The 15,961-nt window shown below is 34.5% G+C and overlaps 1 protein-coding gene across 3 annotated transcripts in view; it reads right to left on the minus strand.

Annotated features, from left to right (window-relative positions):
- The window catches only part of Upf2 (UPF2 regulator of nonsense mediated mRNA decay), a 99,659-nt gene that overhangs the window by 23,680 nt on the left and 60,018 nt on the right, over window positions 1–15,961 (minus strand). For all 3 annotated transcript variants that reach the window (XM_010621361.3, XM_010621363.2, XM_010621362.3), the window contains exons 12-17: window positions 11,902–12,087; window positions 9,691–9,779; window positions 9,477–9,591; window positions 8,443–8,718; window positions 6,107–6,290; window positions 134–273 (exon numbers count right to left, since the gene is read on the minus strand). In XM_010621361.3, the coding sequence (XP_010619663.1) occupies window positions 134–273; window positions 6,107–6,290; window positions 8,443–8,718; window positions 9,477–9,591; window positions 9,691–9,779; window positions 11,902–12,087 (990 nt within the window). The remainder of the gene's footprint in view (window positions 1–133; window positions 274–6,106; window positions 6,291–8,442; window positions 8,719–9,476; window positions 9,592–9,690; window positions 9,780–11,901; window positions 12,088–15,961) is intronic.

Here is a 15,961-nt window from a genome sequence, read left to right on the forward strand (position 1 = left end):
GGAAATATACAACTAGTTACATTTACTATAATAAAACTAAGAGGAAGATATCATTTTATGTTTTAAGAAAGTCTTGGCTCATATAATCAAAATACTCTAAATGTACCTATTTGCTATAAATAAAAGTCATCACCTCTTCTTCTGGCTCATTTACTTCACTTTCATTTCCAGACTGTTCTTCTGTTTCAGCTCCCCCTTCTTCTTCTTCTTCATCTTCTTCAAGATTTTCTCCTTCTGTCATAGAATCTTTTGACTCTTTGTCATTTACTAGGCCTTGAAATGAGAAGAAAATGGAAAAAAATGCATTAAAAATATAAAGGCCAATTTTCTACATTCATACCACCTCCTTCAAAAATATGTATTAAGATAATTCGACAGTCACTTCCTCAGAACAATGGTAAAAGATCAGAATTATACCATAAGAAAACATTTTTAAAGTATGTTTAGATCTACATTTTAACAAAAGCACTGATATATTTCTTAAGCATTAGCAAAGAGGAAAAAATACGTAAGTGTGCAAGTTTTTTTTTCCTTTTCTTAGTGCTTCAGTTATGCGTGATCCTGTTTAATCTTACTGTCAATGATCAAAGGCCAAATGCAGCCATAGATAAGATTCAGTCTCAGACACACAGGAAACAGACCTGGTGATACTCTATGAAATGATTATTTCAAGGATTTCTAAAACCCCAAAGGTACACGTATAAAACCATGTCACTTGAATGGAGAACATACATTTGGCTATCAATCTCAATGTCCTCAGATCAAGACAGGGAAGGAGGCAAAAAGACACAGCAGTTTTTGTTACCACATAGTCTTAAATTTTTTTTCTTCAATGACAGTATCCTGTTCCCCAGGGAATTTCCTGTCCTAAAGATGCTTCCACTTCCTACATCCATCCCACATCTCACTGCACATTTAGCTTTTACATGCTGCTTGAATTTCAACCCACTCTATTTTCAAGTTGCACACAGATGTGACCTCATTTGATCTATTTTCCCACTACTCTCTTCTCAACCTCCCACAGCTGGTTCAGACTCTTCCTGTCAGAGCATACTGTCTTCAGATCTTACTACTCACTGAATATCCTTCTCAATACAGAATACTCTTCTATATGTACTTTCAATTCATTCCATCCCAGTTCAATGTTTTATTTTTCTATATTAATCACTGAGCACTTATTTCTTCTCCTGCTTGTTCCTAGAGCACTTGCAAAATTTTTCATAGCACTTTATATTGGATGATATAGCACATGATTTTTTCTAACGATTTCATAAATGTCAGATCAGATAAGGCCTTTGAAGACAACTCACTTTATATATTTAAAACTTAACAGAGGCTATATATTGATAAATACACAGTAGATGTTGAGTAAATACTTGTTTATCAATACGCTCTTAGAAGATTAGAGCAGGAAAAAATAATGAGATTTAATCCTGTTCATTTTATAAATAGTAAAAGCCAAAGTTTGAATAACAAAGGCTAATCAACACAAAAGAAATTTACTCCCATGTGTTAAATCTAAGCAACTGAACATATTTGGAAGTACAGAGCAATTAAGGCATTTATATTCGGTTTGAAAAGGAAAAAAATTGAGAAGATGGGTGAGGATCAGAGAGATCTATTTTGGGGGGGTGGTACCAGGGATCGAACTCAGGTCCTTGCACTTCCAAGGCAGGCAGAGGCACCACTGAGCTAAATTCCTGGCCCAGAGAGATCTATTTCTTAAAGGGAAAGAATACTAAGGAAAAGTGTCAGACTGAGATTCCATTAACTTAAGGATTTTCTACTTATTACTTAACTAGTTTTCATAGGTAAAATAATTTTATATATTTATTTATTTGAACTTTAAAAGTAAAATATGTGACTACTGAGTTATCAAAGGCAAACAAAGAAAAGCCAGAAGTTTATAAACCTAAGCTTTTAGTAAAAAATATCATGCAGTGATGTTCATCTGATGTGAAATATCTCCATTAAAGTGTCATATCTACTTAAATTATGCATCATGAGAATCACAGTATATTCTAACTTTGATTGACATATTTCCAATTTGTAAAATAGTTGGTCCGAGGGTTGTGGGCTATTGTTAAACCAATTTTTAAAATACATACTGTTTCTAATACATTTTCATTTACTGCAAGTTAGTTTAAAAAACAATTCCTGAATATTTTGCATTTGCCAAATTGTGTACCAATTATCAAGATGCTGACTCATTACAATAAACAACGCAGATAAAAATGAACATATAAAGGAGCTACAGCTAACAAAATGTAAAATATAGACAGTGAAATGTAGTACATAAGCACCAAAGGGCCGGGAATTTGGCTCAGTGGTTCTGCTGCCTGCCTGACAAGCGCAAGGTCCCAAGTTCAATCGCCAGTACCAAAAAAAAAAGGTGCCAAAATAAAATACATTTCTGGGCCGGGGATTTAGCTTAGTGGTTCTGCTGCCTGCCTCGCAAGCACAAGGACCCGAGTTCGATACCCAGTAGCAAAAAACAAACAAACAAACAAAATACATTTCTTTGAATCTGTACAGCCTGGTGCCTCAGTTTTTTGTTCAAAACCCAAATGGTAATAATTTTAATATCTCCTTACACATTGCTTTAATTTATATTTTGCTGCTTAGTTGAACAATTTTCTATCTTAATTTTATCTTAATCTATTGTTGACCTAGTGGTTTAATTTGGGCTTTATTTAAATCATTTGTTAAATATGACTAACAATACCTGTATCACTATGGCAAATAAGCAGTATTCAATAAAAATATCAACTCCCCTCTGCTCTCCCTTATTTGGTTATGTCACGCTCATTTATCTGTTTAGTAGGTACTGTATTAATCATCAATGTGCCTATGTTCTTTATATAAATGATGATAACTTGGCATGGGAATAATTTTTCTTTTAATTTTAGTTATTTCTCACCATATGAATTTTTTTTTTTTAAAGAGAGGCTCTCACTATATAGATTAGACTGGCCTTGAACTTATTACATAGCCAGACTAAGTTGGCCTCAAATTCACTTTGATCCTATTCCTCAGCATCCCAAGCACTGGGATTAGAGGTATGTGCTGCCACAACTGGCTTCATTGTACGAAAATTTTAAATATTCAAATCTGTCATTTTTGTATGTTTTTTCTATCATTAAAAATTGGGGAATATTAACATTTCTTCAAATACTTGACAAATAATTGGATCTATTTTTAACTTTTTAAACACTTACCTTTTTCATCCATTTGGTTCACCTGTTGTCTTTATTCCTTTTTTTTTTTTTTTTTTTTTTGGTACCAGGGATTGAACTCGGGTCTTTGTGCTTGCAAGGCAGGCCACCGAACCGCAGAACTAAATCCCCGGCCCTTCTTCATTCCATTTTTGAGACTTCTAAGTTCATCACATACTAAATTGTCTTATTTTTAACTGGAATTATTTCTGGACTTTAAATTCTGTTCTACTGAATTCATTTCTAATTTATAAAATATACTCATTTGCTTTATTTTATTTTTTTTGGTACCAGGGATTGAACTCGGGTCCTTGCACTTGCAAGGCAGGCCACCGAACCACTGAGCTAAATTCCCAGCCCCCTCATTTGCTTAAAAATGTAATTTGTTTGCGTGGCTTTTTTTCATTTTTCTCTCCTTATAATTATACTTTTTTTTTTTTTTTTTTTTTTTTTTTTTTTTTTGGTACCAGGGATCCAACTTGGGTCCTTGTGCTTGCAAGGCAGGCGACAGAACGACTGAGCTAAATCCCCAGCCCAATTATAATACTATTTGGATCCTCTAAACCAGAATTAAATAATATTGCCTATTATCACTTTGGTTTTGTTCTTAAATTTAAAGAAAATGTCTTAGTAATGGCTTCCTAAAGAAACAAGAGGTACACTGAAAAATAACACAAGAATGTTATTTATAGTAATGCAAAATTCGAAAGGAACTGAAGTGTGAAACAAAAGGATTAAATTATGGCACATTCAAAGGAATATACACTATTTGAAAGTAGACTTAAAAGAACCCCAGAAAAAAAAATCATAACATATTGAGTAGAAGCAATCCAGTTATAAAACTGCAAACACACATAAAAATTTTTTTAAAGAATATGCATCAAAACATTAACATATGATTATCTTTCCATATCTTTTCCTGGTATTTAAAAATTACCACATGACTACTTAATACTTATAATAATATTAAGGGTGATTTAAAAATATAAATAAATGCTCTTAGTTTTTTTTTCCATTAACTATACTATTAGCATTAGATACCACAGAATTAAAATGATATAATAGAATTGATTTTGCGGGGAGGTACCAGGGATAGAACTCGGGTGGGTCCTTGCACTTGCAAGGCAGGCAGCAGCACCAATGAGCTAAATCCCCAGCCTAAAATGATATAATAAATTTGCAGGAGCTTGAAAACAAAAATACCATCCAAGGTAAATACTATATCCTCTTATATTACAGGAAACTGATCGAATTTCTGCTTATATACATCTAATATTTAGACTCTAAAACCAGAGGAAAAGGGAGATGACATGGGAGTACACTTGAGAGCAGCTGCTACTACTTCTAGAGTTTCATTTATAAATGGTGACCTATATTTCTCTCTAGACTCCTCAAAAGAAGCCTGGTGTCCTTTAATACTTTGATCTATAAAGGACAAAACACAAATTAGTTCTCTTTATCACCAATAATACCAAACTAAGTGCCACAATAATAGTGACTCATGCCTTGATAGAGAGAGTATCATTCATCAAAGTTTTGGGGCAATAAGGCTATAACTTAATTTCTATTATATGGTTTTTGTTTTTTTGGTACTGGACACTGAATTTGGGTTCTTGCGCTGGCAAGGCAGGTGGCAGAAAAACTGAGCTAAATCCCCAGTCCGATAAGGCTATAACTAAGTATTTGCAAGGACTACAAAGTGAAAGTAAGTTGATAAATAATAAAAATTATGTTTGAAATTATCACTTATTCAACTAGCAGTCTGAAAAAAAATTATTTTGGGACTGGGTTGAATAGACAAAACAAAACAATCAATAGCACAAAACACAAAAATTAGTCTCCAAAAGAGAATTTACCTTTGGAGAAAAGAATTCTACTAGTGTGTCAATGTAATTTTTCTTAAGAGTAAAAAATTATAAATTTGGCTGGGTGCGTTGGCCCACACCTGTAATTCCAGCACTAAGGAGGCAGAGGCAGGAGGATCGATACAAGTTCGAGGCCAGCCTGGGCTACATAGTGAGTTCAGGGCCAGCTTGAACTATAAAGGAAGACCATGTCTCAAAAAACAAACAAACACACACAAAAAAACAAAAACAAAAACAAAAAAAATACATGTCTTCAACATGAAGAGTGGTTCTTTGGAAATGCACAGTAATAAATTTATAGTTAGTATAACTGGTGAAGGTAAAGATCCTCTAATGACAAACATGAATGTATGAAGTACTAACAGGAAATAAAACTGCTTAGTATTCTAAAAACATGTCACATTGAAAGCACTACAGTAAAACATGCTACGAACTATCACCAAGATTGGTACTGCTATATTTTGTACATGTTACCTCTCTTGACAAAGCTAGTAGATTCTCATAGTCCCTATGGGGAGCTGTTGTTCATGTGCTAACTATTCTCCCAGAAACATCTCAGGATTCTTTGAATATGTAAATAATGCTCTAGCGACAATTCTGCCAATGAATAAGGTCTGAAGTTCTGTAAGGTAGTTCCAAACTTCTAACAGGCACTACTTTTTAAGTCTCTATCCTGAACACTCTTAGGGAATAATTCCTGTTGAAAATCTAGTCTGTACATGAGATATACACTTTCATCAAAAGGAGACATCACAGTATGAGCAACCTAAGATTCTCTGCTGACAGGATTGTGCTTTTCCACCACTGTCATTTGCTTCATGACCTGCATGACTGTTTTATTTCAATTTGATATTACTTAATGAAATCAAGCATGCAACACAAGTCTTACCTAATAGTATCATTTTAACATCCAAAACAGAAAATAGCAAAGTATACAAATAAAAACTCTGATTGGTAACATCATAGAGCAAATTCTAGATACCATCTAACCCAAATCATCTTCGTTTTCTCTAATTAATTGCTTACCTAGTTTTATTAAGTATTCTCGTTCCAGTTCGTGTACCTGCCTGATGGATTCATCCAGAGAATTACAGAGTTTGATCTTTGGTCTTAGCAGTTCTAGTGTATCACTGATCATGTAATCTATATCAATAGGAAATGGATGGTCTTTTGTCCAAACCTCCAAACTTTTCTTCCACCAAACATAACGCTGATGACAAATAAAAATAAATTTAGCTATAGGAAATTAATCACAAAATATTTAAAAATAGTAATTGTGATGCTAGTTATAACTAAGTTGAAAAGTGGTATAAGAAATCTGCCATTCTTTACTAATAGTCAGTAGCTAAGACCCTCATTCCAGCTAGTATTTCCCTCTATCTCTACAGTTTGTGAACCAGTTGGTGACTTTATTTTATTTTATTTTTTGGTACCAGGGCTCGAACTCGGGTCCTTGTTCTTGTGAAGCAGGCACTGGAACCACTGAGCTAAATCCCCAGCGCTTGGTGACTTTATTTTAAATATCTTTTTATTATAACTTTTTTGTTTAGACAAGGAAAAATTATAAACACCAAAAAATGTTCAGATACTTTGAAATGAAAGAAACTACTCCTATACCCTAAAAAAGTTTATACCGTTTTAATAATTTTCACTACTTTAAAACGTCAATTAAAGTATGTGAAGATAAGAGTTTTGAAATATATCAAAATCAATAATCATCAATAAACATTTACTGAACATCTACTGTGTATATGGAGCGCTCGCTTCAGCAGCACATACACTAAAAGTGGAACGATACTGTGTATATGACACTGTGTACGTATTTTCCCTCTTCCCTCCTAACCTGGTTCCTTCATTCTTTGTTCTAATTCCTAAATTTCTATCAGCTGAAAATGTAACCTAAGAACTTACTAGTATATGAACAGATGTACCTCTTGGTGCTTCACTTTTCCACTCTAATTTGTACTAGGTCCTAGATACTCAAATGTCTGAGTTACCTAGGAGCTTGTGAGAGATGCAGACTCTTAGACCCCAACCCTAGTTATTCAAAATCTTCACCTCAGCAATGTTCCCAGGGGATGTGCATGCACAATGAAGTCAGAAGCTCTATTCCAGGAGATCCTTCTACCTGGCTGTCTAAAACTTAACCCTATACTCTATAATCTAGGTGGAATATAATGATCTCATCTCCCAGGTCACAGCCCCTTCTGATGCCATTCCCTAGGTATCTCTGCTACAGTTTTTTGACCTATTAATCAATTTGGAAAATATTCTTATGTCTTTCTGCTCATAGATATTTCCGAGTTTCTCTTTTCTCTTAGCCTGGGACTGTAGAATCCAAATGATTTTTCCTGAAAGAGCTATTATGGATGCTGATTGTTAAAGCTGCCATTTTACAGCAAAACTCAGGTTTTAAATATAGTCATGAACTTAAGACAGTCCTTACATGTAAGTCTGCAAACTCCTTTCCCCATTTTTTCTCAACAATTCAGAAAATAAAGGAGTAAAAGTTGTCCTATATCACAAAGATATTTTTAAGAAAGTTCACAAACTTATTCACTATGTTTATGTATCAACATTTACTATCAGCCATTGTGTATGAATTTTTGATGGCTCATGTTGTAATATTAAATCTACTTTATCAATAGGTAAATAAAACCATGATAATTGTGATTATACAGTCATATATTATTGCTATGCTATTTAGTAATATTTTAAGTACTTGACAGTGAACTATTCACCCTAATCAATACTCATAAAAATGTATTTATGAGAAATAGTAATCGGGCTCCAACCAATCAACCCACAAGTTAATTTACTGGGCACAAATTTTACAGAAGTTGTAGAACTATCCTTGTACTTGTACTGAATTTAATTTTTGTATTGTACTTTTTCCAAATCACAAGTTTATATAATTAACCAAAATTAGGATATAGGAAGCACAATCTGGAACTTTACTTATAAATGAAAAAAATACTTCTTTCTGTGTTACAAATAAAATATTTTCCCCAAAATAAAAGGGTTTAAAAAATAATAAATTCAAACTTTTAGAAATGAAAATTTTGGCCATAAACCAGAACATAGATGAAAGAAGAATGTTATTAAATGCATAGAAATCACAATTCAATTAATAAATTACTGCATCAAATACTATAATCTATAATTCTATACCAAACCCCTAAGCTATACCAAAATCATTCTCAAAATCAAAGATCAATGTTTACATAAAAATTTAAATCCCTAAAAATCATCTTTTCATGAATAAACAATCTAATTATGAACATATCTTAAATTAATATGACAGCATTTCTAACACATGCAATGCATTAAAACACATCAGCCTGCATATTTTGCTTAAATACCTGAAAATATACAAGGAAGCAATCAAGTTTTCGTTTACTGGAACCTCTGTCAAAGTACTGGCCACAGGTATCCAAAATAGTGCATACTAATCTAATTCTGAAAAGATGCTCAGGAGGGTCCAGTGAGCTTGGAGAGCCATCTGGGTTAACACCAAATGAAGTAAATGAATAGAGAGTTCTGAAAATGACAGCTGATTCCACCATTCGGTAATTATACAGTTCCCCTAAGAATTTAGCACTGCTGATACGCCTCTGATTAAACTTAGGTTGATTGACCTAAAAAAAAACAAAAAAAACAAAAACAAACAGAGACAGATTTTCATTGAAGAGTAATAATGTATTTGACAGGGAAATTCTGTCTACTTTATCAATATCAATTACTTAAGAACACTGAACACAGAAATGATGAATTTACTTCTTTCTACTTAGTACACTCACTTTTGGCTATCCTTTTACTCTTTAGGAAATGGCTCCCTTAAAAACGTTTTAATAGGGGTCAGGGATTTAGCTCAGTGGCACTGTGTCTGCCTTGAAAGTGCAAGGTCTTGAGTTCGATTCCCAGTACCAAAAATAAAAGTTTTAATAAAAAGAACATATTATATATTAAATTGAGTTTTGAGCTATGATTAAATGAATTATTTTTAAAACCGTTAAAATGTAATTCTCTCTTTATCAGGCCCCCACAAGCTAGTTTCTCTGCAACCTATGAATTAAGAAACATGCATAAGTTTTACATTAAGAAAAAAGCACAGAAAATTCCCAGTTATCAACTTTTCTAATAAGTTTATAAATTCCTATAACTTGAACTTCAACAGTAATCTAGAAATAAAAATTTAGTATTTGCAAAAATAAGATTCATAGTTTTAGAAAGTCAAAAAAATACTTCAGTGCAAGCCTCAGACTAACAAATGACTAACTCCAAAGAGGCAGCAGTAAGTGGTACCATACAGGAAAGGGCAGTCCCTCAAACTAGGGTTTTAAAGGCTTTATTTCATTAATCCCAATTTGGTAACTTTAAAGAAAATCCTTGTTACCTCCATTCCCAATCGAATATCTTCTAAAACTCCATCTACAACATGGATCCCAACATCCTCTTGGTAGAGCACTAGTCCTGCTAAGAGGTTGGCTACACAATGAATACTATTGTATTTCACATTCCAGATGTTTATCATACAGCAAATAATAGAGTCTCTTTGGTAGAGCACTAGTCCTGCTAAGAGGTTGGCTACACAATGAATACTATTGTATTTCACATTCCAGATGTTTATCATACAGCAAATAACATAGTCTTTCACTTCTTGGTCCTGCCAGGGCAACTTCCGCATCTGTCTCAAAACCTGAATGAAGAGAGTTTCGTTTAAATGATTAAAATAAGTAAACAGTAGTCTGGACAAATAATGTAGGTGTTTTATTATTGTACAGAGATACAGAACTTTTAAGTTGGGAAATACTTTAGCCTTATTGGCCTCTTACTTTAAAGTGATAGGAAAGATGGGATTTTCTAATTATGACAAAATTTACTCTTACTTCTGTACAGCTTTTATAATTTCCTCAAGTTTCCAGGTCTTCAATCAGGCTAACAGTATAGAGTCATATACTCATGTTACTGGAATACCCATGGTTTATAAAAAATGTGCTCTGTTTTGTGCATTATTCCATGTAAATACTCTTTTAAAAAAAGATTTCCCAACAAATAAAGCAATTTCAACAAATTTCCAACAAATAAGTAACCCCAAGATCAACTAATTGAAAGATCATTTAAGATGGAGGACACTCCATCAAGACCAATGTTGCATAATCACCTGTTTGTGTATAAAATGGAAGGTAACAAAGGTACTTACAGTGATATCTTGGTTATCAAACTCAGTTTGCTCCAATATACCAAAAATTTTGATAAATTAAATCTTTTTCCCATAAGAAATAATGGAAAACCAAATAATTGGTTCTGAGGCCCAAAAATTTACACTTAGAAATTCATTTTTCCAGGACTTTAACAAATTTTGCAGTTACTTTTCTTTAACTGTACTGTGATTCTCATGGCTTTCCTTTTAGCTTTACTGCTGGTATCACTAACTTTCTTTGGAGCCATGGTTACAATATTTTATGCAAATAAAGCACACAAAAAAGTGCACAGTGATGAATGTTCTAAAGCACTAACACAAGCACTACAGGTTGTCTAACCAAGAGTGGTGCTTACACTGAAGTGTCTCCCCTTTCTGTGTGCGGCAACATGCAATGCATGACTTACTTTCAGCCCATTCAGATTTAAGTTGGATTTCCCGTCCAACTATTAAGCAAAGTTACCAACACCAGGCAGATTTTTTAAAAAAACTTTGCTGTTCAAATAGTGGAAAGTTTGAGCTTGGAGTTGTTCAACAACCAAGGCATCAGGGTAATTCAGTTTAAAAGTAAGGATTAGGCAGGTAAGTATATAGCAAAGTATCTGGCACATTATGATGTCCCATTACTATGTGAAAACTTCTACTAGTAACAAGATAATCAGAGCTCTATCTATAATCACATTCTTTCCACTTTTATTCTGAAAGAAAATAGATACTGAAAAACATTCTTCTCATATCAAACACTGTCCTCATGAACACTTTCACAGAAAATGTCAATCTCTCTGCTGCCCCATTAATATTCAATACTTTTCAAACCCTGAGCCAATTTAAAAAGTGTTCCTTTCTTAATTTGAAGTACTGGGTATGGAAACCAGGCAAGTGTCCTACCATTAGCCACAACCCTAGCTTTTTATAACTTTTATTTTGAGACAGGGTCTTGCTAGGTCGCCCAGGTTAGCCTTAAACTTGCAATTCTTCTGCCTTAGCCTCTCACCTAGCTAAGATTACAAGTGTGTACCATGGTGGTTAGAAGAAAACTGTGTTAAACAACTACAATATTGCCTCTGGAAAATGTCTTCAATTTTCAAAGCTGTAATTGTTATTCCTTATTTACCCTAAAAAGAGAAGAAGTTTTGTATTATATTGTATGTCAACTTATATGGTTAATCAGGAAATGTTCTGTTCAGTATTACAAAAGTGAAATTCCAACAAGGTAACTGCTATAATTAACAGGTCAGGGATTCTGAAACTTTTCTGGAAACTGATATTTGGTAAATATCTATAGGAAGCTGCAGAGACTCTTCAGAAAAATACAGAGAGCTAGATGTCCAAACTCAGAAAATTTTAGAAGGGCTGTTGGCCTCACAGAGCCCACAAGAGGTTAAGAACCTCTACACCAAAGCAAAAGTATTTAATAGCAAATTTATTATAGAATACCAGACACAAACAAAATATATGTTCTAAAAACTGCATTATCATCATGAGTCCCTTCTTAGGATGTTCTATACAAAATCAATCAAAATGGAGCTTTGGGGATCCATCCACCTCTCCTACAATTGATATGAGCATAGCACTACCACATATCTCAAGCTATTATCAGATGTTTTCATTGATTCACCTTTTCAGTAGTGACCTTAGAGAGATCCTTATACAAAAGTTTCCGGACATACTCCTGAAGAGGAGGACGTTTCTTTTTCACTGTCTTTTCAGCTGGAGGTGGGTTGCAGTAGTAATAAGCATTTTCCACCATTGTGACATATCTTGCATCAAGATGCATTGCTTGTTTCTTTCTCATCATTTGCTCCTAAAATAAAATGTTCAAATTAAAACATTTCCATTCTAAAAGTTCTTCATTCCTAACTTAATGTCTATTGTCACTGATAAGATTTCCAAATACAGCTTAGTAAATAAAACAAACAAAAAAACCACTAGATATTTCTAAGACTGTGCAAGCAAATACTAATCATTTTAAGAATACATTAGTCTATGACTGCTTAGCTTTATGCCTTATCCAATAAAACACTCATAGAACTGTGCTATAAGTATAACTGTATTTATAACTCTGCCAGGTTGTATAAACTTTAAGAAAAGCATGGATCCAACCTATGAGTGCCTGAAATTAAGAGCTAAGAATATAAATTAAGGTTAACTCTACCTCTAACTGTTCCATGTACAACTGATTCTTTCTCAGAGCTTATGCCATCCAGTGTTGTACCAGATAAATCTGACAGGTATCTACAGATAAGAAAACTAAAAGCCCCCAGGTCTTAAAATCTGTTTAAGGTTGTTTGGCATCAACTCAGAGGAGGTGCTGAAAAACAGATACATTCAATCATCATCCTCTTGAGTGATGTACATCTCTGTACTACTGACAAGATCAGATAATCTTTTGTTACATAAAGGACTAACTTGCATATTATGGAATGTTTTGCAACCCATTAGATGCTATTTGAGAACTATTGACCAGTTGTAGATTTTCAGATAGCACTTCTAATTCTTTTTTTGGTACTGAGTACTGAACTTGTGCTTGAGGTAGGCATGGTACCACTGAGCTAAATCTCTAGCCCTCTAATTCTTAAAATAGTATCATGTATAAATCAAGTACAATATTTAGATCGAAATGTACCCCCAAGTCTCATGTTTTCAGAGTTGGGGCTTTGGAAGGTGAACGGATCATGGAAGTGACATATTCATCAGTGATTGATCCATTCATGAGTTTACAGCTGAATGTGCTGTTAGAAGGTGGGGTTGTTAGGAGGTTCTAGGAAGTGGGTCACAGAGGCTGTGGCTTTAGAGGATATATCTCTTGCTTTGACTCTCTTCTTCCTGGCTGCCATGGATTTAGCAGCCTTTATCTGCCAGGCCCTTCTACCATAGTGTTTCTAGCTTTTGTCTTGTACCATACACCGAACCCTCTGAAACTGTGAGCCAAAATAACCTGTCCTCTTAAAATGTGTATGTCATGTACTGTATCCCAGTGATGGGACAGCTAACACACCAAGCATTAAGATCACTAAAGTTGAGGCGGGATGGACAAAGCACCAGCTCAATCCCCAGTACTAGGGTTGAAAAGATTACTGAATTTACTGAGCCTTTCAAGAAAGCATTATGCTTGGCACTTACAATGTGCTAAGCACTATGCCAGGTGTTGGAAACTCAATAATGAACAAGCCAGGTATTTTTTCTTCCTTTATAAAGTTTAATGGTCTGGTGTAATAAGTCTACAAACAATTAATGATCAAAAGAAAACTAGTTAGGAGTGGGCTAGGAAAGGCATCTATGAAAAAGTGACATTTAAGCTAGGATTTGAAGGATGACAAAAGGCTGAAGAACCACAAATCACCCACAGTAGAGGAAACTTCAACAGAGAGTGTGATATGGTACAGGAACTAACACAAGGCCATGTGGTTCCACGATGGAACAGTGTAACACAGAAGAGGTAGGAAGTTAGGTAATGCAAAACACTACAGTGAGAATTCTGGGTTTAAAGCATGTGGAGAAAAACTACTGATCAGCTTCAAGCAGGTGTCATGGACTGGTATAGTTGCAGATTTCAAGTTTTGAAAAGACTGTTGTATATATAAGCACAAGGAGGGCAGGGCCTGTTTCTTTTTTACTTTTGTGTAGCTAGGCCCTAAAACGATGTTTGATAAAACATATAATTAACAATATGTGGATGAGTGAATTTTTATAAACACATTCGATCTTTCTCATGACCTACTTTCCATACAAGTAGAACCACCATACACTGGGAAGAAGTTTGCTATTTATAAGTTCAAGTGCAGGTACACTAAATTTCACAATTGCTTGTCTTGTCTCATAGTATATTAACTGTAGCTAAGCTCTGATACTGAAATTGATGTACCCTATTGTAGATGAAGTGTTTGTTATATTTTATATAAAACAAGGGCCATTCCAAAGCCTCATGTATTAAGAAGGTGACTGGATTAAGGAGACTTACAGCGAACCTGCTGTTAGGAGGTGGAGTCTGGTCAGAAGGGACAGGTCACTGGGGGTGTGACCTGGAAGGATTTATCTATCTCTGACTCCTCCCATGGTCTCTGTTTCAGGAACACTGTGACAAGAACAGTTATTCCTCTGTATGCCCCTCTGCCATGCTGTTCTGCCTTGGAGCCAATGGGTTATGGAATGAAACCTCTACCGACTGTGAACCAAAATTCTGTCCTTAGAATTATGGGGGTTGGGTAATGTGTCCCAGAAACGAAGAAAGTGACTAAGACAATGCTGACTCTTTCTAACACACAAGAAAACAGGTCCACATTTAACAGGCCTGGAGATAATGATCACACCCCGTAAGTTCTTTGGAGAAAAATACAATACACTCTTTAGCTTTTCATTTATAAACATATAATAGTTGTTAATCTAGATTAGTTTTAACCTAATCTAAACTGGTTTAGAACCATTTTCCTCGACACATATATGGTCACACATAATGCCCCAAACCTTTCTTCCCATTAAGAATAATTTTGAATGCAAAGTGGTTAAAAGGTTGTAATGTATGTGTTAAGTGAGTATGAATGCATTTTAGATTATTCCATAAACCTTAATGTGTTTCAAACCAAACTCAGCATCTGTTCCCTCCCCTGCATTCCCTTATTGCTGTAACTGGTATCACTACCCACTCAGATGTCGATGTCAGAATTGCGGATCTTATCACAGGACATGTTCTTCTTCCTCATCCTTTATAGCTCACCATGTCTTATGAGCTCCACTTCCTAATAACTTCTATACAGCTAATTATTATTCTCCACCCACCCATTCCTATGCCAATCCATCTCTTCACTGTTTTCCCCTTTAAAACAGCTTTTTGACTATTCCCCATGGACACTGGTGCTCAGCTAACTCAGTTATCTCCTCCATGCAAATCTTTTTTGTCCCCCTAGTACTGAGGATTGAATGAAGGGTCTTCATACACAGCTATAGCTTCAGTTTTTTTTTTTTTTTTTTTTTGGTACCGGGGATTGAACTCAGGTCAAGTTCAATCAGCTTCAATCTTAAAAAAAAAAATTCTTTTCGATACCTCACTAAATCTAGGCCAGGATTGAACTTGAAATCCTCCTGCCTCAATTTCCCAAAATGGTAGTATTCCAAGTGAGCACCACCAAGATGGCAAAGATGTACAAACTCCTTCAAGTCGAAATGGAATAATGTAACAATACAAATCTGATATCTACCCTATCTGCTTAAAATCCTTCAATAGCTACTCAATACCAACAAGAAAAGTACTCAAGTTTCTTAGCATAGCAAACTTGGCTGTCTATAATCTACTTTTTGCCTACCTTTCCAGTCTTACCTGTAGATGCTTTAGTCAGATGATTTCTCTGCTCTATAAGATTCATCTTAGGTCTCTAAAATATCATTTTTTTCTATAAAACCCTTCCTGACATACAAAGATCAGATTAGGTCTCTCTTTTACCTACATCCACAATACTTTAGACTTACTCATTTTTTTTAAAGCTTACTCATTTTATTATGCTGCATTTATAATGATTTATTTTGTCTGCCTGCCTTACTGTACTGCAAACTATATGATGGAAGACTATCACTCTTATCCAAGGGTCAGGCAGAGACGTTGTACTCAATAAAATGATGTCTATAGGGAAGACCCTTCCTAATTATTTAAAATGGATTAAGTGAACCCACAATGCCTGCTACAG

Source organism: Fukomys damarensis, unplaced genomic scaffold (assembly GCF_012274545.1).
Source record: "Fukomys damarensis isolate Sample0158 unplaced genomic scaffold, DMR_v1.0_HiC HiC_scaffold_10, whole genome shotgun sequence".
Classification (NCBI taxonomy): Eukaryota; Metazoa; Chordata; class Mammalia; order Rodentia; family Bathyergidae; genus Fukomys; species Fukomys damarensis.